Below are 26006 nucleotides of genomic sequence, written 5' to 3' on the forward strand. Positions count from 1 at the left end.
ATGCCCATACTACACCTGGCACAACGCTAAGGCCCATACTGCGCAAAATGTCTGCTGGGAACCTGCCATAAGGCTGGAGTAGTGCAGCCTACCTGAATAAGACAGTTTCATTGCATTCAGTCCCCCCCAGTGCCAGCTCTTTTCGAGTCAAAGTGAACCACTACATCAAATACATTTCAACTTCCTCTTCACTTACACAGCTGAACAACAACTTTCTCTCCTGTTTCTAATGATTTGTGCTGCTTCACCAGCCTTAAATGTCTGGTAAACATCTACATAGATGAGAGACACTGTCACACCTTCTCTCAGCCTGTTGCATGTGACCTGTGTGACCCCGCCCTCGATCCAATATGAGCAGACCAGGTCACTTCTCACCTCATCTGCATATAAATTTGGAGGGTCCTAGGAATCATGACAAGAACATCCAGTTACAGTCATGAGTAGGAAGCTAATTGGCATGTGGATCCTTGAGGTGGGGAGCAGAGAAGTTAATCTGGAATATACATACATACTGAGTAGGACTGGGTTGTTGAGTCACCATGGCTTGAAATGCTGTTGACTTTGCTGGGACCTAGACCAATGAACTATATCCTAAATGATGAGTCTTTTGGCTTTCAACTAAATATCATGTATAGCTTGTATTATACTTACCTGGAAGGGGAAACGTCATATATCTAAGTCCAAGAAGGCAATTTTCCTTAAGTCCTCTCCAAGACAACTGTTCTTCTGGTGTGGTTTAGTACCCACCGAGGTGTTGGGGTTTAAAGCCTATTTTATGAAAATGGGAGCCTCCTCCCTAACTTGCTCCTGTGGCCATATGGCTGTGGGCAGGCAAAACTTGGGGCATCCAAACCCCAAGCTTCTGACCTTGGGCCTGCCTGCTGAAAGATGTTGGAAACATCTGAAGCTCCTGGTGGGGGTGGAAGCTGTTTGCTGGTTGAAGGGCCACGTATGGTTCTGGACTCACTCATAGATTTGGACTTGATTTGGCTTGGAACACAAAAAATGTGTTTAAAAAAAAACCAGCTTGTATTATAAGTAGGTACACAACTGCTGTGCAAAAGTGTGATTATGAAATACTTGTGCTGAGACTTGAAGTATTTTGCAAAAAGATAAAACACATCAGTTGAGTGAATTAAGCCTGTGGATACCTGTATTGATTTGCATATATGCAAATTGGCAAGTGTGTTTGTTTCAATGTTAGTGTTTTTGTTCCCCTGTGCTTTGAATGCATGAGGTTTTATTGTATTATTTCTAAATTGAAGCATGTTACATGAATTTTCTAAGCCATTTGTATTTTTCCCTGACTGCTTTTATGAAGAGCTCTGTCAGCCTCTTCTCACACCAGCATTGCATCACCAACAGACATATAAACATGCTTTCAAGGGACCAGTCTTATGTCCTCTCTACTCTGGATGGCACCTTTCAGAACACAGCCCATCTTTAAGTGAGCAGCAAAAGCAGGAGGAAGTGTTACACTTCTTAAAATCTCTCTCAAGGTCAGTCAGAACAAGGCTTCTTGGTTGGCTGGAGGGTAGATATGAGCTAGAACACTTCAGCTAAAGAAGCTATTATCTGTGGAAGGCACTCAGAGCACAACATAGCTAAGGAAAGAAATACCCTCCAACATCTGCCTTGAGACATATGCCAGCACAGTCAATCCCAGCTGACTACTACACCACATGGAGAAAGGCATAGACAGCTTGATGGTCTCCATGATGCAGTTTTGACTTGTGCTGTGCTGGCTTGGACCCTAACATATCTATGCCTTCCTTGCTCAATGTGGCACTCAGAAAACATGCAGAGGTTTTTTTTGTGAGCTCTGCTGCTGGGACCCACACACTCCATAGAAAAAGGTTTGACTAGCCAGGGGCCTGAGATACCTGGGTTCAACTCTCTGTTCATCCACATACATTGTGTAAGCAAGCTTTCACTCAGACACACAAAGAGACTCCAGCACAGTGCTGCACCATCAACTACTTGGGCATCTAGCCACTATAACAAGATCCATAGCCCCCACTTTGGTGCCTACATCTACGCAATACACAGGCTGTGCTATACATCATAGGATGGAATTCAAAACAGTGAGCAAGAAGGCCTGCCCAAGCTAGGGAATAGTGAGTAAGGAGGAGAGAGACGTATCTTAAATCCTGCCCCTTTTTTGAGCTTAGTGCTTAGAGCTGAGTCTGTGCTCTAAGAGATCCCTTGCTCCACTCAAAATTCACAGCTGAAACCCTTACCCCTAAGGGAAGTGTATGAGCTTCTCTTTCAAAAACATTACAATCCAGAATATTTTCTTTTAAGACATAGGAGGAGGTAGTGATTGGGAAGAAGATCCTCATGTCTCTGAGAGCTCCAGTGGTTACAGCACTCATCCAGGAAGCAGGAGGGCTGGGTTCAATTCTACCCCCTGCCTGAGAAATTCAAATTCTAACCACTGTTATGCTAAGAGTGGTGTTTCTGGGCTGGGAAAGTGCTAACTCCTTTTCTTTAAAGCTATTCTTCTGCGTATTCATGGACCATGTCTCCCAGTGGCCAGAACAATTACCTGAGAAGTGGGAAAGATCTGGTTTCGGGTCCCTACTCCTAAGGCTGTTTATTAAAAAAAAAAAAATTGAATAACCAGGAAATAAAGCACATAAAAAAACCCCTGAAGTACAACTGGAACCTCTCAACAGCATGGCACAACCATTAGACTAGAGTAGAGATGGATATTTTGGCTAGAGGGCTGCTTAATTAGTTTGGGTGTCTGCAAGGGTAGCTTTGCCCCTTGACAGGTGCCCCACCCTCTGGTTCCTATCTGGGACTAAAAGTCCCACCCCTAACCCCTGACATTTGCCACCAGAAGTCCCTCCCCTTGTCTCCCAGAAGTACTCCTTTTGGGAGGGGAGGTTCGCCATCTTGGAACCAAAAGAAACCCAAAGCATACAGTAGAAGTTAACCAACACCTACTATAACGTATTTTAATTTTATTACAAAAATATTTTGTCATGTTTTGTATCTGCATATTATAAACAGAGGTAATAACTCAAAAATAAAGTCTTATTCTTGTATATTGTTTGAGGGGGTGTGGTTGGTGGTAGGTGTGTATATGGTGGAGTGTGGGAATGTGTGGGGGCAACAGGGTATGTTGGGGGAGTTGTGTATATGTGGGGGTGTTGCTGAGGCACAGTGTGGGTGTGGGTGTGTGGTATTTTTGAGGTGCAAGAGAGGGGAGGACATGGGGACCCTCCACAATCTCCCCCCCCTCCCCCCCCCCCCCCACGGCACACAACCCCCTCCAACAACTATTTGGCTCAAATAACTTTGCCATATAGCCATTCTGGTTCATTCTTGCCTCCCTTTTTATTTACAGCACTCATGTCCCATATAGGTGCTGCCACCCAATGATGCACAGCTCTACCCAGCACTGCACGTGGGGACAAGGAGCTCAGCCAGGCTGGCCCACCTCTATTGCAAGGGGCTCCATGCAGCGCACGTGTGGCTCCCATACTCATGTGCCACTGGGAGAAGCCCTGCACAATGGAGCTGGCTGCCTTCCCCGCCCCATGCCATGGAGGTCCTGGGACTGCCACAAGTGGAGGGGAGCCTCGCCCCCTGCTTTCTAACAGAGTCCTGGGACCTGCATGGCAGGGGGCAGGGAAGGCAGCTGGCTGCGTGGCAGAGAGGCAACTAAGTCCTGTCATAACCTTCAGTATTTGTACCCCAGTTTCCAACTTGTAACATCAGAACAAAAGAACTGTGCCTGGTTTGTTGTGAAAATAGGTTCATCAAAGACTGCAAGTATGAGATAAGGCCCCCATGGGTAACTATTATAATTCAGTATTGAACAGGCCATGTATACAGGGCTATAGCCCTTCTGCACTGGGCTTTGATGCAATACCTATACCTGTTACCCTCGTTGGTGTTAGCCACCATGTGTCATCTCAATCCCAATTCCCTTAATTTGCATAGGAGAATCCTGTGATCTTTTTAAATAATCCAGCTGTTCACTCTAGGGCTTTGCCAAAATTCATTGAACTACTCTGCCAAACAGAAAGTTTGACTGTCTTTGAGTCTGCTTTCAAAGACAAAATTATATAGGTCAAGCTATTGCCCATGGAGTATTCTGGTTAACTCTGACAAAGATGGATACCTTTCATGACCAACTCCCAAATCCCTTATGCCTACACTTCACAACTGTCCTTAATGATGAATGACAGTCATCTTCCATGAATGAAAATTTCTCTCCATCCTTCTCCCCGCAGAAATAGCATTATTATCACATTTTCTTACGGTAATTTATCAGCCTCAGAAATAAGAACTATTGCTTCTAATTAATGGTTTCTTTAATTATGTGAGACACCTAATAAATACATATCTATATGTTCTGAAAAATAGCTGGCTATTAACTTAAGATATAAGGTACAGTAGAGGCCAAACATTGATTACTTTATACATTTCAATTTGTATAAATTAATGAAAATGTGACGTGCAGGGGACAAACAGCTTGATAAACTGCCCTGAGACTTCCTAAAAGTTATCTAACTTGATATGTGCCATGGAACTTTGTTTTTAATTAGTCCTAAAATAAAGAGATATCTAAAACTATATAAATAATACAGCACCTGTTGTCATTTCACAGAGATTTTTTCTTATTTTAGTTTTTTTTTCCCCAAAGGGCGCCTTGTTGCTTTCATTTTGTCATCTCTATCTCCATAATTATATGATGAGAGGAAAGTAGACGTAGAAAAAGACAATCAATGAGACGGTCACCACAGGGCATTTATAATGTGATGTCTGTGTTCAAACCTCATGCTATCTGAGGTAGGGAAAAATCACAAAATAGAAAACTCTAAGGAGGGACATGTTCTAAAGTGCTCAGCATTGCTTTAGCTGCTCCACTGAAGTCAATGTAAAACTCCCACACACTGCTGTGGGAGCTGAACAAGGTCAGCAAGGAATGCTTTTGAACACGCCACCCACAGAGTTTGCACTTGTCAAGATTTTTGTAAGCACCACAGCCAAGGAGAGTATTAAGGAGGCTTTTTGAGGAAAACAACAAAGTGGCTTTCTAGGTCCTTATACAAACCACCCCCAAATGTGAGGGGACAGCATGTGAGGGAGCTCATTCTAAAATTTAAACAAGTGAGTGAAAGAAGCCAACATCCAGGGCTGACTGGAGATGGGAGTTGACATTTGGATACAGAAATGTTAGACAGGGAGGGCACAGACCACCAAGGTTCCTAAAAACAAAGACAAAATGACTTATAGCTGATGCAATGCAGATGAGGGAGGCAGAGCAGGGATGCTAAGATAGAGCTAATATAGTCAAAGCAACTGGCTCACATGGTGATCTTCAACCAGTGTTCTGAAGTAAGACTACAGTTGTCAAAGCCAGAGAAAAGAAGGTTACAGCAACTAAGAGGATTTTTACACGTGCTCCAAGGAAGGGGGTGAAGCGTTTTAATTAAAACACTAACAGTGTCCCATGCATCAGCGTCCCCTCACTTCAAAACAGTGGTGGGAGCACTTTAACTAAAGCTCACCAAAGGAGCTTTAGTTAAAGCGCCCCTGCCACCATTTTGGAGCGTGGGGTCACTAATACATGAGACACAGAGGCTGCTGGAGGCATGCTAATTAGCACACACTGTCAGACTCGATTAATCAAGTCTGCCCAACACACCATAATTACAGCACATGGGAGCAGGCTCTGCATGTCTACAGCTGCCCTAAATAAATAACCAGATGCGAGTTTCAACTGTGTAGATGGAAAGGGAAGAGTATATATTTTAGAGATGTCATGCAGAAAGAATCTGCAATACTTATACAATTGTGAAGAGCTTGCAATAGGTCTAAATTGAAGATGACATCTACATTATTGGGCCTGAATGACAAACCTGATGGTAATGCTGTCCATGATGACAGAAAGCAGCAGCTAAAAAAAGATTACAAGGTCTGCTCTAGCCATATCAGTCCGAAAGTAAGCCAGGGCAAGTGTTGAAGCATATAATCCCAAGCAGGATATCTAGATACCTCTGAATACTGCACGTGAGAAGACATCACACAGGATTGTGATGACCTACAGTAGCCCACTCCTCTCACACATGCTGCCAACTGTAGGGAGGCTTTAGCCTGATTAACTGTAGACCTCTCACCTTTCTAAAACCAACTGCTTTGAAGCAAGACACAGAATTTTTTTTTTTTTTTTTTTTTTTTACTTACACTTCTGATAGGTTGATTCAGTACCATTAGCAACTGGGGCCTTCAAGTCTATTGCCAAGGGCATAGATGGCTTCTTCCCTGTGTCCTGCAGTAACTTCAAAAACACCTTTCAGGAAACAGAAAAATAAATTAGTTCCAGTTTCCTACAGATCAGCTTTCAAGCTTCACCTTACAATATCTCTACTGAGAAATGACTGTACAAAACAATAGTAAGCATCCCACAGATTCAAAAGCATCTGCACAAAGAGCTTCTGGCCCTTTCACAGTGCTGTACTGGCACTCTGCCATCTAAGAGCAAAGCTCAGTCACAGCTAGGTCACCACAGACTGGGCTTCCCTACCTCTGAGCTGTAGCATTTATAGATTCATAGATTGTTAGGGGCTGGATATAGGGTTCTGGACTTTATAGGTGCCCATACATGTGATGATTTGCACCATTAATACATTTTAAAGCATTCACTTAATACACATGGGCAACTTCAGAACATTTTTAAAATGGTGGAAGTCACCTTAATAAACTTTATTGAATGCATTTTAAATGTAAGGCGAACTGCAGTAGTGCAACTCGGTCTACCTAGTTTGCCTTCATTGCATGTGTATTTAACTGGGGCTTTTCAAAGTCATAATTACTACTTGCTACCACCAGGTGTACCTAGCTCTGGAGTCCAATATCAGCATATTTCTCAAAAGAATATCCAGCACTCCCTGCCTCCTCCTCTATAGGCATGAAACTTGCGCAAAACTATGGAATGCCTATTAAGTTTTAAGGTATTATACTTAAAGTGCTGGAAGTAAAGCAAAAAACAAAAGTTACAGCATCTTTCAAAATGCCTGCCCTGCACATGTATAGGCATCCCATGCTTCCATGAAGCAGCATTAACTCCCTGCTTATATTCTAGAGGGGCATCCACCAACCCCATGGAAATTTCTTAGTTCCCTACCCTGTCACATCGAATGCCCCTAACTCAAACCACAAAACCCTACAGAATCCTGAACCCAGCAGCTCCAGCAAAAGGAAGAAATTCAAGGGAAAATTTAGCTCTCTGAGAGCAGAAACACTGCTGAAATACACATTTTGTAGCAAATGCAGTAGCTATCCCCACCAAAGTTGCGCTCAATAAATCAGTTTAAGGGTATGTCATGGAATCTTGTTTGAAAAGCCTCAATTATAATAAAAATAAAGAGAGGTAGTTAGCCATGTTAGTCTGAAGTCAGGCAGAAGGCAAGGAAGGGTGGCACCTTAGAGACTGGTTCATTCACAAAGACAAGCTTTTGTAGGCAACAGCTGACTTCATCAGGTGCTGTCTGTAGGTCTGTTCATAGCAATGGCAATACATAGAAAGGAACAAAGTAATTTAAATACAAAGGATAGCGAAAGGGGGAGAAAAGGATAGGGGAAGGAGGCACTACTGAGAGAGGCAAAGGTAGGTTAAACAGATAAACAAAACAGTTAACTGCTTCAAACCAGCAGCACCCCTATTAGCCTAACGTTACTGTCACACAGTAGCATTTAACTCTTCCAACAAAGGAATCCAATATTGGCTACAACAAAGGGGAAAAAACCCTTAAAGCACCCAAAGAGTCCATACAAAGGGCTATAAAAGCCAGTCTATTTTAATTTCTTTATCCTGGTAAAAAGGCTGTTTTTAGCTCCATTGAGGTCTGTCTGTTAGATGGATTTTGCTTTGTTTAGTCAATATAATTGCTGTTTAATAGTGATTATCGATTGTATAGCTACCCGTCAATTTCCAGTAAACATTTCTGGCTGCTAACTAGAGCGAGCACAATAGAAATTAAATGTTTCTTACCTTTGTTATATTAGTAGATACTAGAGGGAGATTTTGATTGTCCAGGCCTACACTTAATTGGTTGCTTTGGGCCTATGTGATTCTATCACTGATGTATACCCATTTCCACCACTACAAACAATACTAGGCTAAACACAGTTAATGAGATTGAAATAATTAGGGAGGAGTATTTTCCTTTCTATTGGCAAGTCCCTCACTACTGTTAATGAGTCAGAAATGATCAGTACCCTATTTAACTGATGGAGATTGAGGCACATAGATTATAATTTACCCACTGTCCCTCAGGAAGTTTGTGACATAATAGTCTTCTGAACGAGAATCTTGCTGCCAAGCCATATTTAGGGAGGTGGAGGCATGGCTCCCTCTACCATCCCCCAGTGAACCCCTGCACTATTCCAGGCAGGAAAGAGAAGGAAAAATGTAGGCCAGGTCAACACACTAAGCTTCTTGGGTCACCAAGCACACCATGCTGCCCTTCACAAGCCACTTCCTAAACAGAAAGCAGAGTAGAAGCATTCATGTGATGCTGCAGATTGGCTAATTAGCCTGGGGGCACAGGCTAATTTGCCTGTCATTCAGCAGTCCTAACTGTCCTGTCCAAAACCTACCTCTGCTACCTGGTCTCTGCCTGAAGAAGGAGCCTGAGCAGAGCAGCACAGTGTGCAGAGGACACTGCTGCCAGCTACAATGAGCCTGCCTTATGAAAGCAGTCTCAGCTGCAGCTGGTGAAAGAAGGAACAACAAGAGATGCTGACTCTTCCTTCAAACCCAAAAGCATTGGGCTACCATCTCGGAAGCTTTTCTTGACCTTCTACTCCCATTTCTAATGTAAATCCTGGAGAGGCCACCTTTTTTCCCCCCACAAATAGAAAGTGACTGTGGACAACAAACCACTACTGAAAGGGCAGCCAAGATTCTGGAGGACAGGTGGTGGGAGAGAGAGTCAAGTGAGCACATAAGCAAAAAACATAAAACACCTAAAAATAGAAAACAGGGAGGAATAGGGGAAAGCAACAAGAAATGTAAACACGCTGTAGAGAAACAATGCTTAAGCTTTTCCTCAGCTCTTTTTCTTCTGCCCTCTCTGAGACTAATAAAGGCTATGCCAAATACAACAAGGAACTTAAGAATGTAATGTATTTTGCTTCTTTGTACATTTGGAGATCGAGATACCCCTGAACCAAACCTGCAAACCTGTAAATCCTCGCCTTTGAGACTACTCAGCTTCAGGTTTAGACATGTTTATACGTTGCATGGCTCTGTGGCTGTAATTTTGGAATGATAGCTGGATATTTTCAGGTCACATATTCATGGGATGGTTCCAATTTCTGGAACACTTCAATCTCTTCAAAATCTATGGCCCTAATCTATTTCACTTTAAACTTCTTCCCCTCTGTTCTCCTCCTCATGTCAGAGCTAGAGGCAAAGTTTTCTTCTCTGATTACACTTTTTATTTATGTCATTTTTATCTTTTCTTCAGTACAGTGAGTAGTCAACACAGTACAGTACAGCTGCAACTGAAGCTAATGGCAAATGCCCATTGATCTTAAATGTGCAGAAGTATGCTTACAGCCATTAATTGTGGGTTTTTTGAGTTGACAAAGAAACTGGCAGAAAGTAGGCCAGGGTGCCACCTTAGTCACTGGTTCAGAGAGACATGAGCTTTAATAGGCAATAATCTAATCTACTTCATTAGATCCATCATACAAAGAATCTTGTTGCCTATTTAAGGGTTCGTGCTTCTTTAAACCAGTTAGTCTCTATCACCACTGACAGATGTTAAATTAAAGGCACGATGGGATCTGATGCATGATCCCAACAATTATACTTCCTGCCATGCCACATATGCATGGCAGGAGGCACAATTATAGGACTGAGCATCAGATCCCATTGTGCCATGCTAGCAGTGCAGGGGGAGCCACAAATCATGATCAGAACCCATCACACCTGCACCAGCAAAGAGCAAGCTCAGCTCTCTGATCAGCTGACCTAGGGTCTCAGTTGGGGGAGCACATGGAGCCTTTTGAATCTGATACCACTTTCCTGGCTGGGAGCGCCCATCAGCTGATTGGGGCTCCCAGCCTCTGAAACACATAGGAGTCCTGAAGGGATTCAATTCAAGATGTGATAGGAACCACCCACAAAGTTATTACATATTTCATGTAACACCTTTGTGGCTTATTCCTGGATTTATCACACCATAACTTGAATGAATGCCAGATCACTCCTTAAGACATGTTCATCACATCTTACATGTAAAGTCTGTCAAGGGCTCAAGGTACAACTCTGAATTTCCTTCTGCCTGACTTCAGACTAACATGGCTAAGCACCTCTGTGCTCAGGCAAATGAAACTGTTGCACAAGTTTTTTGCTTGGCCAACAACAGGGGCATGTTTATTTTAGTATAACATTTAGAAGAGGGAAGACCACATAACTCCTGGATCACAGAAACAACCATTTTTACAAACAGGCATTCCAAACTGTGTGCAAAATAAATTAACACTGCATTAATATTATCAGCAGTTGGACAGAACAGTCTTAACGAAATGTTTTGAAACCTCAGAAATACTTATCCTAAGGAAGTGTCACTCTCCAATCAGCCTTAAACATGAAGGTTATTTTAATAAATCACAATTTCAAATCTACCACATCTGCTAACATTTCTGGATTGCCTTTATGTTTAAACTCTTTAGTATCCATTTCTGACTATAGCTAAAAATCAAACACAGCAAGAAGAAGAAAGAAAAGGGTTTGAAGCATTGCCTTAGATCATCAAGATACTGCCTGTGATCATATGATGTCCCTTAATGGGTTAAGATTCCTAAAGCATGCAAATGTCCCATACAACCAATTGAAAGAAAACAGAGAGGAATTCTGAACAAAAAATAATTTGATATATTTTCCTTTTAGAGTCAGAATTCTTTGTTTCCAGATTGAATTGTTTGAATAGACTCAATAGCACTATTATATGCTTTCTATTTAGTTGCCAGCATAAAGAGGCTTTTGATAAGAAAATGAAGAAAGAAGCTGGTAACAACAGTTAATGATGAGCATGCAGAGATGACAGAAATCACACCAAATTAATATGTTAAATGTCTAAACCGCAGAACAATGTATCAGTACCTACTACCATTTTGGAAAGCTTTTCTTACTTTTCTGCAGGAAGTCACCTAGAGTAGCACCCTTAAATTGAATGACACAGAAAGAGTATTCTAAGAAGCTTATATATTTATTGTGACTGCTTTATGTTTGCTTTTGCAGTTGCCTCTTTAGGAAAATGTCCTGAGGAATTCCATGCAAATGAAACAAGCCAGCAGAAAAAGTTTTATATAAATTGTCTAAAACCCTCTGGTAGTCTTTTATATTGTATGTTAATCACTAACTCAAGAGAGAATGACCACCATTCAATAAGCTTCTAGACTCACATCACCTCATAGAACTCTAGAGCACAGATATAATTTGTTTAATTGTACATGCTAATTATAAAGCCCATATAGATATTTCCATTGATGTTATTACCCTTATTGCAGTTACAAATTCTTGCTCCACTGCACTAGGTTTTGTGATCTAATTTAATAGCAAGAAGCTCCCTGTTCCAAAGAGCGTTAGCCATTTTACATAGCTTTTAGCTTTGTATTTTGGGCATGGGCTTGTTTAGTTGTGATCCCATTTTAAAGGAAATTATTATGCTTCCTTGCTTATATTAATCATTTGGAATCCAAAACAAACAAATCTGTTTTGAAAAAACCCTTAAGAACTATTGGCTGGAAAGGACTTCATGGGACAATGAATCCACTTTTATGGCTGCATATACCATTTTATCCAAGCAATATAAAATGCAAGGAGCCAGAAACCAGGGCCCATCCCTTCCAGGGCAATGTCCATCTTATCAAGTAGCACTTTCTCAGTATTACTCTTTTCCTGGTCCCAACCTATCTTTCCCTCTTGGAAGCAGGTACAGGGGTGTGCTGGAGGGTGGGCAATCATCCTGCTGCAAATAGAATCCAAATGCCATTTAGGTCCCAAGAATATCACTTATAGAGCTATGTAAGCATCACTTTGGCAAGCAAAGGTGAAATAGGATTCATCCTTTCGCATTTTGCTGTATTTACAAATAGAGACAAGAGAAATTAAAATCTCTCATTATTACTGCCTCTTATGTTTCTGATTTGAGGGTATGTAGTAGACAGATCCCCAGCCCCTCTATCTTCAACAAGATGCACTCAAGAGGTCTGCTACTTACTCTTAGATTTTGCAGCAAGTACACAAGCCCCTGCTAGGACCCTTTACCTCTCCTGATCTCTCCATGTGGGACACCATAGTACATTATAGGAGTCTGAGAGGCCTTTGGCTTTTTGTACCTAATAATCCTGAGTCTACTACATGGCATCAGAGGCTGCTTTGTGACAAGTGATGTGTGTGGGGAGGAAGGAAGGGGGCAGAGTGGGTGTTCATGTGGGCTCTTTTGGATCTCTGTGGTTACACAGGCATGGACTCCATGGCTAGGGACAGACATTACACATAAACTGGTTTAAGTGATCAGAAACTGGTTTATACCTGTAACAGAATAGATGTTCAGTGCACATAAACCAGTTTGAAAATGGCTGAAACTGGTTTCAGATCAACCTGGTTGAATGTAGTATCAGACTTAACTAATTTGGGTCAACCCAGTTTATGCAATGTCTGTTCCAGACCCCCTGCTGGTTTAACATAAACCATACTCCCCCAGCTTCCCAGCATGCTCTCTGGGCTGGGTGAGGCTCCTTGCTCCACAGCAGAGCTGGTCCCTCCCCTCTGCTCCCTGACTGGAGCTCAGGCAGAGACTGAAGACACAGCAGGGTCTCCCTGGCTTCCCCCTGCCCTCCTCTTCCCCTCGCTGCTCAAGCGGGAATCCCCCTCTTCCTCTCTTCCATCTCCCACAACACAGACCCAAACCCCACAGACCCAAGGCATGTGGTATGCTAGCTAATGCTGAGAGGTGTTTGTGTGCATTTCCAATTTCATTGGGATAGGTGGACAGAACAGTGACTGCATAGGACTTTTGGAGCTAATCAACAAGTCAGCTGGTAAGCTGCTTAAGAAGAGTTCGAACTAATGGAGAAAGGCTATTGTTTTCCTAATGGGGTGATAAACACTGTTATCAGCCCCATGCTGGCTTGCTTCCTGTCAGTTTGCTGCAGACATTATAAAGAGGCAGGGAGAGGGAGAGGGAGACTGAAAAGCTCCGTATCATCAACAGTTGCATGCACTGTGTACCAGGCGGGGGAAAACGTCCTAGAGTTGCTGTGCTCTCCCCTAGCGCCCCCTACCGTGCCAAGTTTGCATTAACGCACCTTCGGTCTCGCCCACCACGTCTTGATCTTCTGAAAGTAAAAGGGAGGTTGCCTCATCTTCCTGGTCATGGTTCCTACTACCCCAATCCTTGTTTGTACAACGGGGTTCTGAACACCCCAGCCTTATGGGCTATGCGTGGCTCCAACCACCCCTGTACCATGCCCCAAGCCTCGAAGATGTACCAGACATTGTTTGGTCTATCTCACTCTCTGCGCCCTCTCTGGCGCTCAGGCTCTCCACAGCCCTCGTCTCTCAGCTGCACCTCACAGGCACTCTGGATTCTGCAGCCTTGTCTCGGAATCACGCCCCACAGGCACTATGGCTTCTGCAGCCTTGTCTTGGACCTGTGCCCCACAGGCACTATGGCTTTCCACAGCCTTCGGACATGCGCCCCACAGGCACCCTGGCTTTCCACAGCCTTGTCTCGCAATCACACCCCACAGGCGCTATGGCTTCCACAGCCTTGTCTCAGAATCGCTCCCCACAGGCTTTCTACAGCCCTGTCTTGCAATCATGCCCCACAGGCGCTCGGGCTTTCCACAGCCCTGTCTCGCAATCACGCACCACGTGCGCTCTGGCTTCCACAGCCTTGTCTCAGAGTCATGCTTCACAGGTGCTATGGCTTTCTGGGGCTTCTTGCTGTACCCCCCCCCAGGGCTTCTCTGGGGTCTCCACGCAGCCCTGGTTCCCCTATGAGGCCTCCTCCATCCCCTTATAGCCTCACCTGGTCCTCCGGTCTTACAATAACAACGAAACAATAACGGAAGCCCCTGGGCTATAACACAAAGCTAAACTGCTCGGCTAACCTCCTTTGAGTCGCCCTCCACGGGTGCTCCATCCTTCATTAGCACAACTGACTGCTCGTGTTCAGGCCTTTCCCCTTTGCTTAGTCAGGCAGCACTCCTTCTCCTTGGCTGCCAGCTGAAAGCCCACTCTCGGCCTCCAGCCTGTGCTTTATAGAAGTCAGCCCTGCCCCTTCCGGTCAGCTGACTCAACAAGTGTGGGCCCTTAGCTCCTCCTGGTTGCCCTGGCAACTGGCACCTGGTGGGAATTCCTGCTCTTCAAGTAGCAGGCACCTTAGTGCCCTGCTACACACTGCACACCTCCCCTTGCCTCAGAGTGCTAGCTGGGGGCTGGCGACACTCCCACCTCTTGAGCAGCCACCGAAGAAAAGCCTGGGGTTGTGCAGACAGACCTCCCTAATCAGAGGTCCTGCCAGGGCCTGGCCACACCCCCCGCACTCAGCTCAGCACTAAGCAAAAGAACAGAGGGCTGCTCTAGCAACCCCTGGCTTCTAGCCTGAGACACTGCAGGCATGTGTCTGAATTTCCTCAGTTCAGAGAGAATGTCTGTCTAGTTACAAACCGGTTCAGCCTAGCCAGGTTAGACTAATTTGCAAAGATTGAATCAATCCAGGCTTGGGCTTTTTGAATGTCTGTTCCTAGCCTATGACTCATGTGGACCAGTTCTGCCTTCTTATAACCATCCAAAATTTATTTATTTTTTCTGTGGGGGGGGGAGGAAAAAGGGAGAATGGGGATAAGTGGGTACTGCATAAAATGTTTAATACTTTTAACACACAGGGTCTGTTACAGGTATGTTATACTACACAAAGAACTACCAACCCAAAATGTGCATTTTATAAGCTTGTTATGAGTTTTATTCTCTGCCACACTTCAAATTCTCATTTTGGATGTGGTTCACTCCTCTGTCTGTCTGGGGAAAGCAGTTTTATGAAGTACTACTGAGTGGATTGGGCATCAAATGAAATTGTCTCTCAGCTATTGAAAAATCCTAGTTTTATTCTTGTATCATTTGAAGAATGAAAAACTAATATTTTTTAAAAGCATTTAGAGTCCATTGCTTAAGTAAAGGTAGGTTAGGGAATTTCATAATGAATTGATATAGTTGGGATAAAAATTATTCAAGCCTGGCATAACCCACTGAGAAGTATGAATGTTGAAATCAGAAGTGGTAGAGACCATGCAAGTGGCTGCTTCTGTAATAAATTTGACTAAGTTATACAAAAAACCCCACAGGTAAATCTGAGAGAAAGACGATTCTTATGACCTTATCAGCTCACTTCTGCAAATTCCTGAAGTCTGGTCATTTCAGTCAGGATTCAGAGAACAGATGCTAAACTTTGGAGACCTGTATGGAGCAATCTTTCCAGCTTCTTTTACCACTGTAATCAAGGTGCAAGTTTTCAGATTTCATTAGAGATTTTGGGTGACAGGGATTTTAAGATAAGTCACTATCCTATAAAAACTTCCCAAAACCAAAACAAGTCTTCCAGAGGATGATATGATCTTTGAAGCTTATATCAGGCCTTTTGGACAGCAGAACAGTTTAAAGTGTAGAGCAGTTGCTACAAATTAATAATACAACAACATTTTAAAATATATATTCTGTACAAGATGTTCTTTCTCGTTTCTCACAAAAACCTGTCCTGAAATATGAGTTGATTCACATGGAACCAAGAAGGCTAGAAAAAAAGAGAGTTACCTATTAGAAACCACTAGAAGCTAAATGTGCAGGGGACTCAAAAATACCTGCTCCAAGGTAGTGTCTGAAATGCCATAACCAGTCACATGTAGATGTAGAAGGTTTTCATCCAAAGCCTGAAAAAGACCTTTAAAGGAGGCCTTGTCTGCCACCCTTGGAATCAGGTAGGTCAGCTCACTCCCACTGTTCTCTTTCAGGAATGCTTCTGGTAGATGGGACTGCACCAGAGATGTAACTCGGACAGTATCTTTGGGATCCTGGATTTCAAACATGGAGGGCTACATAGAAGGGAAATATAACAGTAAATGGAGCTTAATGCCACCACAAAGTGGTAATAAAGGACAGACTGCAAACAAATATAGGACCCAATACAGGAAACACTTTCTCATGATAACATTTCCACTGAAGCTCTGGAGCCTAATTTTGTGAGCAGTGTTTCCTATTCAGCAAAATATGAACTTGCACCTTTTTCACTGAGAAGCAAGTATTTCTGTGGGTGATGCTTTTACTGGACCAACTGAATGGTTGATACAGACACAGGCAAACATTCAGGTATCACAGTACCCTTCCCCAGGCCTCTGAGACAGAAGTAGACACAGCTGACCTAAATACACATTGAACAAAATCTTGTTAAGTAGGGTCATATCCTTACTATAAAAACCTGTTCAATCTGCTGTTTAGCTCAGCTGTGTCTACTTCCACCTCAGATCCTGAGGAAGGGTACTGTGATACCTAAAAGCTTGCCTATGTCTATCCTGCTGGGCAGAAAAAATACTTTTAAAGAATTCTTGCTTCTAACATGTCTCCTGGACCATCATGGCAACAACCTCACCTCAACTCCACCAAATTCTCACCAAGTTACTCAGTAAGATAAAACAATGGAAGATAAAATAGCCATGAAACAAAAGTTACTAAAACAAACAACAGCAACCCTTGCAGTGCTGTCAGTTTTACATAAAAAATAAGAATCATAACATTTATCCTGCATATAAAAGTTACTGACAATATTGGAAGGTGCCTTCAGAATAAGCATGTCCATTCTTTGGCAGGCACTGCATATGGTGTAAGAAGTTTCCTCAACCTACCTTTTTAATGAGTGTTAGGCTGTGACCCTGGCCATATTTTTCCTTCAGGTAAGAGGGAGAATCACAGCAGTGCAGCTGCCCATGCTGCAGGATAGCAATACGATCGCTGAGCACTTCTGCTTCATCAAGATGGTGGGTGGTGAAAACCAGAGTGCGACCTGCCCCAGGAAGAACACTACACGTGACTCAGGTTTGAGTGAAAACATGGTCACATGAGAGACATCTCCTGCTTGCCATATGCCCTTATAAGAAGAGGGTGCTTCCATATCATATTGCACATCATGCAGGACCATTGTGCAACATGGCTGTAACCCTCTATTTCCCATATAAAACACTTCCTGAATTTTTTTAGGGCTAATATAGGTGAACAATTTAGAGCTGGACCTAAAGTTGAAGACAAATGTGAAGCAGATACAATTTGTAAGCTTCTAAGTTGATTAAAAGATACTTAAAAGCAGTGGCTTCTGCTCTAATGGATCATTCACAGAAGTGTGGGGGGAGGGGAAGGACTGTTCCCTCAAAAGCTTGCATTCTTGCAGCTCATTTTAAAGGAAAACCTTTTAAAGTTCTGTAGTCGCTAGACCTATAAGTGTGCCAGCATTAGACATATATATACAGCCATCTGTGAAACACAAAGTGAAAGACTGGAAGGAAGCAAAAGTACAGAGTGCTCAGGCCAGGGGATAACACTTTTCACCCAGGGCAGAATTGGCAGCGTTCAGGGCTAAATTTAATCTTGCACTTATGCCATTAGATCCTCTGCCTTTCCTAAGGAAACAGAAAGGAATACTTTGAATTTTAGCTGGTTGTTTTAAAACTTCATCAGCTGCATCTAAATATGGATTTCTAATCATTCACTGAAAAACATAATTTTGAACCACCCCTTGACTTAAGCAAGGCACCTTAGGAAGCATATTAGCTGACAAAATACTTGTCTCAGTTTTGTACCAGCTCTGTACTTCAAGAGAATGTCCCAGATGCTACGCCGTGAACATGGATCTATACCACTGGTGGGCTCATCGAGAATGACTGTCCTTGAGTTTCCAATAAAGGCAATGGCAATTGACAGCTTCCTTTTCATTCCCCCAGACAGGGTCCCAACTAGTTTGTCCTTATGTTCAGATAAACTCACATCCTTCAGGGCTCTAGAAGGAGGGAAGAAATAATGTCCTCTTAGATCAGTTACTACACTGGCCTCATCCAAAGTGGCCATGACTACAAGTCACAAGTACGCAAAATATCCATGTACAATTCAAGTAAAATGGAGCAGCATGCATATCAGTAACAAACTCATCTGAGCCCAATCACTGCTTGCCCATAGCAGGGGACCAGGCTTGATGATCTTACAGGTCCCTTCTGGTTTTATGTTTCTATGATTCTATGTTTCTTCTCATATTGATCAACAAGAGGGAATAGTAAGAATACTGAATCTCTCTCATACTTTCTAATTCTGGATAGCTACAACATAAAGATAAAAAATGCAAGTAGAATAAATTGAAAATTTCAGGTCTAAGCTCAGTGAATTCAAGGGCAGTTTTACTGATAATTTCTTTAAACTTCAAATCAGACCCTATAAGAATCTAAGAGGGGAAAGACAGGTCAGGAACACTGAATTTTTCTCGCTCAATACTTATGTAACTGACTGCAGAGACAGATTAAAAATCCTGGCCATTTATTAAAAAGAAATAGCTACTTGAACTAGCTGATCATGCAGTACATTCTGATTCACTTTAAATAATATAACAACTTCAAAATCACACTTCTGCCAAACAATCCACCCATGCAAAATAATCATCCCTTCCTTTAGCAAGCCTGAGGCCTTGGTGAATTCAGTGCTTCTAAAAGGGGTCATATTGCCAGCCTTAACCAGTGAAACCAAGAGAACAAATAATATGCAAGTAAAAAAGTATATTCCTCCATACTACTCAATCAATATGCCTGCAGGTTCATTTTTAGCAACAAAGGCATAATTTATTTTGTACAGACTATTCAGCTCTTGTCCTTTGTGGATACAACCTCCTAGTATTATATGGACACCTTTCCAACAAGAAGTGGACTGCAAGCTATCAACGTATTTCACATAGGTCAGTGCACAGACACCAGACGCTAACAGCTTTCAATCACCATGAACCTAGACCAATTTGAACTGGCAAGCATAGATAAAAGGCTGGGGAGCCTTATGCTAATCTGCTGAATTGTTCTGTCCTTCCCTGTGCACTCTACCTTCAACTAATCAGCCTTTTTAAAGAAGCAAAATGTCTGCACCAAAAAGCAGATTTCATATGAACACACACTTAATTTCTACTTCCATATCTTTCTAGATGCTATATTAAAAGTCTGAGCTTCTTTGTATAGAAAAACAAGAAAACTTTTAAAAAAAATTATAGAAATGAAGCCCTCAGAACAGGGCTAGGCAATTATTTCAGCTAGAGGGCCACTTAACGAGTTTTGGTGAGCTGTCAATTTTGAAATTTTATTTCAAAAATACTTTTCTCCTGATTTATGTTTTTGAGTAGTGTATATAGAGGCAACTGTATAATAGCTCAAAATAAAGCCTTGTTCTCATTCATCATGGGGGCTGGGGCTCTCGGTGTAAATATGGGAGTGTGTGGGGGGTTGCATGTGCGGAAAGTTGTAGAGGGGTGGGGAGAGTGGATGTGCATGTGTTGGGGAGGAGGTGCACTCAGTGCCAGGAGCTGGCCGGGGGTGGGAAAGGAAAGGGGCGGCAGGAGGGAATGTTCGGCAGAGCTTGCCCAGATGGTACAGTTCCAGTACTGGTGCAGGTGCAGTCTAGGGTTACCATACATTCTGGTTTTCCTAAATATCTCCTCTTTTTTGAACCCTTGTGCTGCATCTGGGTGGGCTTTTAAAATAAGGCAAATGTCCGGGTTTTCTGCTCTCCCAGGGTGGCTACTTGGAGCTGGGAGCAGCAGGCAAAGTGATTGGCTGTCAGGGGTCATGGCATGGCAAGGCAGACAGAGAGAGAGAGAGAGAGAGAGAGACAGCGCGGGCTCGCAGGCAATACAGGACCTGCTTGGGCAGCAGGTCTGGGGGGTGCAGGGGTCTGCAGGTCAGGAGTGAGGGGCACCAGCAGGGCTAGGGGGCAGAGGGCTGCAGGTCAGGAGTGAGGAACACTAGCAGGGCTGGGGGGCAGTGCAGGGGACTGCAGATCCAGAGTGAAGGGCACCAGCAGGGCTGGGGGGAAGGGCAGGGGTCTGCAGGTTGAGAGTGAAGGGCACCAGCAGGGCTGGGGGGAAGGGGGTTGTGGGTTGGGAGTGAGGGCCTTGGGCAGGGCTGGGAGGGGTGCAGGGAGCTGCAGGTCTGGAGTGAGGGGCATTGCCAGGGCTGGGAGGGGGATAGGGAGCTGCATATCAGGAGTGAAGGGGACGGGGGATGGGACAGACTGTTGGTTGGGTGTGCAGGGCACTGGCAGGGTTGGGGGGTCAGTGGGTCCAAAGTGAAGGGCAGCAGCAAGGCTGGGGGTGGGTGTGGCTTGTCAGTGAAGGGCAACAGAATGGGCAGGGGCAGGGCACCAGCATGTCACTGTCTTCCCACCATCATATTCCCCTGCCCCCTTTCATGACAGGTGTCCTGTTTTTTGGACCTGGAAATATGGTAACCTAGTGCAGTCACACCCCTCCATCCAGCCCGTGGCTGCCCCTAGCCAGAGTGCGCAGCTTCACAGTGGGGCTGCTCATATTGCTGCTGCAGCTGCCTGGGTGCTGTTCAACTCCCCCTGCCTCCAGTGGCTCCTCCTGCCCCTGTCCCATTGCACCATTCTAGGTGGGGGGAGGTGGGGGCCTGTGTGGCAGAATGCCCTCCCACTATCTCCCCAAATCTTTCTATTAGGTTTTTCCTTGCTATTGTCTTCTTACTTGTCTATAGCTCCAATTGCTAAGCAACCAGCTCTACTTATGTGACCTGGACAGGTAAATTCCTGAGGTAGGGGAAACCTGCTCCCTTTGTCTCAAGTTTCCTGCCACTGCAAGTCATGTGACTAGCTTCCTCAGGTGGAAAGGTGATGTCATTTGAAAGCACTGGACTGGTGGGACCTTAGCAATGAGGCCACAATAGGGGATAAAAGAGATCCCTATGAAGAAGGAGAGGGAGAGCCATCTTGGAAAGCCATTTTGGCAGAGCCATGCTGGAAAGCAGGGAGAGAGCTTGCACGTTGGAGTCCTAAGGCTCCTGGGGAGAGAGGAAGAGCAGCTGAATGCTGCAGCCCTCTCCCTCTCTCTCAAAACTGGACGCACAAGAAACTACCTGCCTCCAGAGGAAAGGAATTAGCTTCTGGATGATACTTGTGAGGAAGCTATTTGAGATCTATCTAGATATATAGCTTGCAGTACAGCTGTTGTATGATCAATGGCTGCCTAGCCACACTGTTTGCTTTAAGGCTATTCTTTGATATTGCTCTATCCTGCACCCTACCCCAAACCTACTCCCTGTAATCAATAAAGTTCACCATCGTCCTAAGTATGGTGAACTGGCTGGGAGAGGGAAAGGGGCATGCTTTTGTGTCTCCTTGGTCCAGCTAAGAGAGATCACTACTTTTGCTCCAGGCCAAGGAAAGCACCCCAAGTTCTTGCAGTGGGTCGAGCACCTTCAAGGTCTACAAGGCCTCTGCATCCCAGGGGGCACAGGGCTGTGGACAGACCAAGATTCCTGGGTGGTGACCCCAGGCTCACGAGTGTGCTCTGGGAAAGGGAGTTGGCAGGATGTGAGGCACCCCAAGGAGACACTAGGAGCCTAGTAGGTGGCAGGCACAGTGAGGTGGGTGGCTCAGTGCAGGATCGCTCCCTGCTAGCTTGCTACAGCCTGCAGCCAAGCAACTCCTGCCCGAGAACATGGGACTCCAGCTCCTCACTGCCTTGCACCCACTCAACCACCCACAAGTTGCTATTCATTGCACTGTGTGGGCAAGTGGGTGGAAGGCAGTCAGGAGCTGGAGCCCCAAGTGCTGGAGCAGGAGCCCAGCTGCAGCATCCCTTCTCCTGCCCCCCTCCCCCTCACCAGGAACAGTGCAGTAGGGTCAGGAGGAGAAGAAGGAGCCACTGGAGGCAGGGGGAGCCAAGAAGTACCCAGGCAGCTGCAGCTGCACCAGAAGCAGCCCAGCCAAGAAGCTCTGTGCACTGACCAGGGCTGGGGCTGGGACTGTGGCAGGTGCAGGAGGGAGCATGGCTGCCCCAGGCTGGAGGGGGCAGGGCTCAGCCCCATGTGGAGCACACCATGGGGACAATTGTGGGCCGAATCCAATCAATTGACAGACACTTGCCCCCATGCCAAATATAATCAGTTAGCAGGCCAGGTCCAGCCCAGGAGCCATGTTTTACCCACGCCTTTCTTAGCATTTAGGGCCTAATTCAATAAAATTTAATTCTGGACTTTCAATAGATTCCCTTTACTTAGTGGCAAGACTTGTTTTCTATCATTCCTGTGAAGGCACCAAATACCCATGCACAGAAATGTTATGACAAAGTCTATAGTATTCCAAGTCTAGTGGTCCAAAATAAATTAGAAGAAGGTTCCTTTACATCTAAATTTTGCCTCTAACCACCACAAATTGGGGGGAAGGAAGGGACATTGTGGAAAGAGGGGAGATTTAAGTGAGTTTTAGAGTGCCCCTGTAACTGAGGTGTTTTAAATTCAACATTAAAAAAAATAATAGGCCAGGTTGTTAATAGTAGTGTGTTCATAGAAAAGTTATGATCCTGCACACATTTATACCTAAGAAGACTTCAATAAATCTACCCATAGTACAGTAAGTTTGGTACAAACATGTAACTTTTGGAGCAATGAAAGATGTGGGGGTTGGGGTGGGAATAGGCTTTACCAAAAGCAGCAGTGCATTACTTTGACCTGCAGGATCTGTATAGATCAGGAACTTCAGCAAGGCTTTTTGGTGCTTTTATCTAACAGCTGATTCAACCAGCTGTTAGATAAAAGCGCAAAAAAGGGCCCATTATACAGGCATTGAGAAAGCCGGATGCAACTAACGCGATGACTCTTCTGGTCATGCACTGGGCTTGGTACAGGAGTGTAGCAAATTTAAAGTAAAGCACTTGTTTTGGGGAGGGGGGGCTCCACATCTGCAAGCAGTGCCTAGGACTAAGTTCTTAATTATGATTAGGGGCTCCTGGACTGTACTAGTATCTGCATGGGGAAACTCCTGAGTCCACATGAACTCCAAAGAAGTTCATGATTAGGAATCTCTTTGAAACATTCATTTCAGCTCAGGCAGTACCTTGTGGCCTTCCCACTAGAAACAGCAGTGGTTCTCAACCTCATTAGAGTCAAGGCACCCCTCTTAGGTTTTCACTTGTTTTTTTGGCTATGGAAAAGTAATAGAACAATTCTTCTGTTGCAAAGAAACTGGAAAGACCACAAGACGTCAGAATGATTTTAAAACTACTGATTCCTATTTGAAATCTCTGGTCTGTATCTCATGAATCATGTTAGCACTGTTGGGTACACAAATATCGTGCAACTCCTGCGGCACCCTTGAAAGGGTCTTAAGGCACCCTGGTTGAGAATCAGATTTAAAGACTATAGTCAGGATTGCTTCATTACATTAGGCTCTGTACAGGAGAGAAACAACCATAGTCCTGGTTTTGTCCATCTTGTTCGAACTTGGTATTTGTTTGCTTGTTTTTAACTCCTTTGCCTATTTATTTTCAAGATAGCAGAGCCTAGATTTAAAAATACTCTACAATTGTCACCAAAGGTGTTGCTAAAATATATATTCCTATAATTGCATTAGGTCTCACTGGACTCTAGCAATTAGGACTCTAATTCTTCATGTGGCTTTTTTTGTTGGACCTGATGTTCTTGGAGTGGTTATGAAATGACAGCCTACAATAGCACTTTCCAGCCCAAAAAATAGTAACCACTAACCTAAAGACTTGTTGGTTTAACTGTTTCTTTGTCCAATGAGATGCCTTCACTGAGCCATAAAGCAAAAGATGCTCTTGCACAGTTAACATGTCAAACAGTACATCGTGCTGTGGACAAACACCAATTTCCAGTCTGACAGCAGGCAGATGAGTACGCATGTCCCTTCCATTGATGATAATGGTACCAGAACTGGGTGGGGACAGGCCTGTCAACATTGATCTGATACAAGAAAAAAGAGAAATTCAGAAGCACACACCCCATGTTCAAGCCATACTGTATGTTGTATCCTGAATTTCAGTGATTCATTAATTTAAATAATTCTTATTTAAGAGTCACATCATATAAATAACTGTCCTTGAGTTCTTGAGGCTGGTACTCTGTTCATGTAGATCAAAGTACTTCTATTAGTTACTTTCGCACAATACTGACTTGTGCCAGGAGATATCTGCCCATTTATAATTACAGAAAAGTTGCTAATAATCATTTTTTTCCTAATTAACCCAGATTTCAATCATCTCTCCTCTCCTTAGTGCTTCCAAAACCAGGGTCATTTTCCTAGCAAAAGTAAGCATTCAACTGAATTATGTTTAAATAAGAAATATATTTAAAGTTTAACAGTAAGCAAATGATCAGATACAACTCCTAACTTATAGGGACTCAATGTTGAATCCCTTACTCAGGTTAATCAAGTTGATTTAATCTAGAGTCTAATTCATTCTTATTAGTAATTTATGTACCTGTGGAAGCTTAGGGGGGGAAATGGTCAGAATTCTTGATATTTCAATTAACAGAAAGGGCAGAAATAAATTAACTTTTTAATTAAATCCCATTTTTAAAAATGATTTTCATTTTGTTATTTCTGCTTCCCTCCATTTGTCAAAATACCATCTTCAAAATCCAAGAGCAAAGCCTGCAAACCCAGAAAGCCTCCAAGCTCTTCATCTGGTAGGCACAAAGGGGCAATGCTGTGCAAGAAGATTTCCCAGAGGTCACTATGCACCTCTACATGAGAACCAACTTCCACCTTTACTTCCACCCTTCCCCTTTACAGCATCTACCACCACAACTGCTTAAAAAAGAGTTACTCTGTTAAGGAAGCTCTGTTCAAGGGGGCCCACTTTTCCAGAGCAATGCATTGGTTTTGTTATGCACCAAGGCAAACCCAGTCCAGTTAAGCCATGTCAGTTATACCTTTTGAGTCCTTTACACCTTAAAAACGTGTAATAATAATAAGTTAATAAGCCTAGAGAACATTTGCTGCCTTACAAACACATTTTAGAGCACCAAATAAGTGGAAAAAACTGTAACAGCTCATTGTTAAACAATGGACATACATAACTGTTGTCTTGCCAGCTCCATTGGGCCCCAAGAGAGCTGTGATCTGATCTCTGTAGAAAGTGAGGCTTAGATCTTTAACTGCAGTCTTTTTGCTCTGTGTATATTCTTTGGTGAGTGAAATAAGTACTACGCCTTGAGCTATTCCTTCTTCACTAGTGATTTTCTGCTCTTGAGGCATTGAACCTAGATAAGTGAAGAATCACAGACCACACGGGCTTTAGAAACACTAACATTTATAAAGTGACTATTCATTAGCTTTACTTTTCCTAACACGGTCATGGTTGCTATATATTAAAACTAGAGAATCCATTCCTCTGGTGGTGTCAATTTGCACAGCTCCACTAGAATAAAAAATGCTGTGTTGAATATACATTGGTGAAGGGTCCGTAGTTGTACTTACCATATTTATTTGATTCTAAGATGAGGGCTTCCCCCTATTTAACATGGGGTGGAAGGACCCTCGTCTTAGAATTAAATACGAGGGGATTAAATACGAGGGGGTGTGGGGCAGGGGGCACATGGCTGCTATGGCTCTCACTCTGGCCCCTACCTGAGGTCAGGACCATCGCCACAGCAGCTTCAAGTTAATTGAACCTTGATAACTTTTGGAAAACTGCCTTGCTAACAGAGGTACCAAAATACATCAGCCCTGAATAGCTGGTCCTTCTCACCTCTCCTATAGGCTAAGCCATTTCAGAGATACTAATTTTCAGAGCTCACAGAGGAGTTTCCAAGGCACAGGAGTAGATATGGGTGGCATGTGTCTTTACCTGAAAATCTTTAATGAAAAGAAACACAAGAGAAAGTTGTGAAATGGGCCTTAGAGGAAAGAAAATAAA

The 26006-nt window shown here is 43.7% G+C and overlaps 1 protein-coding gene across 1 annotated transcript in view; it reads right to left on the reverse strand.

Annotated features, from left to right (window-relative positions):
- ABCA13 (ATP binding cassette subfamily A member 13) overlaps positions 1-26006 on the reverse strand; it is a 377080-nt gene that overhangs the window by 163922 nt on the left and 187152 nt on the right. Inside the window, 6 exon segments of the mRNA XM_090049781.1 lie at positions 6205-6310; positions 15898-16128; positions 16936-17093; positions 17884-18080; positions 23830-24048; positions 25164-25350. Of these exon segments, the coding sequence (XP_089905907.1) occupies positions 6205-6310; positions 15898-16128; positions 16936-17093; positions 17884-18080; positions 23830-24048; positions 25164-25350 (1098 nt within the window).

Source organism: Crocodylus siamensis, chromosome 5 (genome assembly GCF_052110815.1).
Source record: "Crocodylus siamensis isolate JL-2025a chromosome 5, ASM5211081v1, whole genome shotgun sequence".
NCBI classification, from domain to species: domain Eukaryota; kingdom Metazoa; phylum Chordata; order Crocodylia; family Crocodylidae; genus Crocodylus; species Crocodylus siamensis.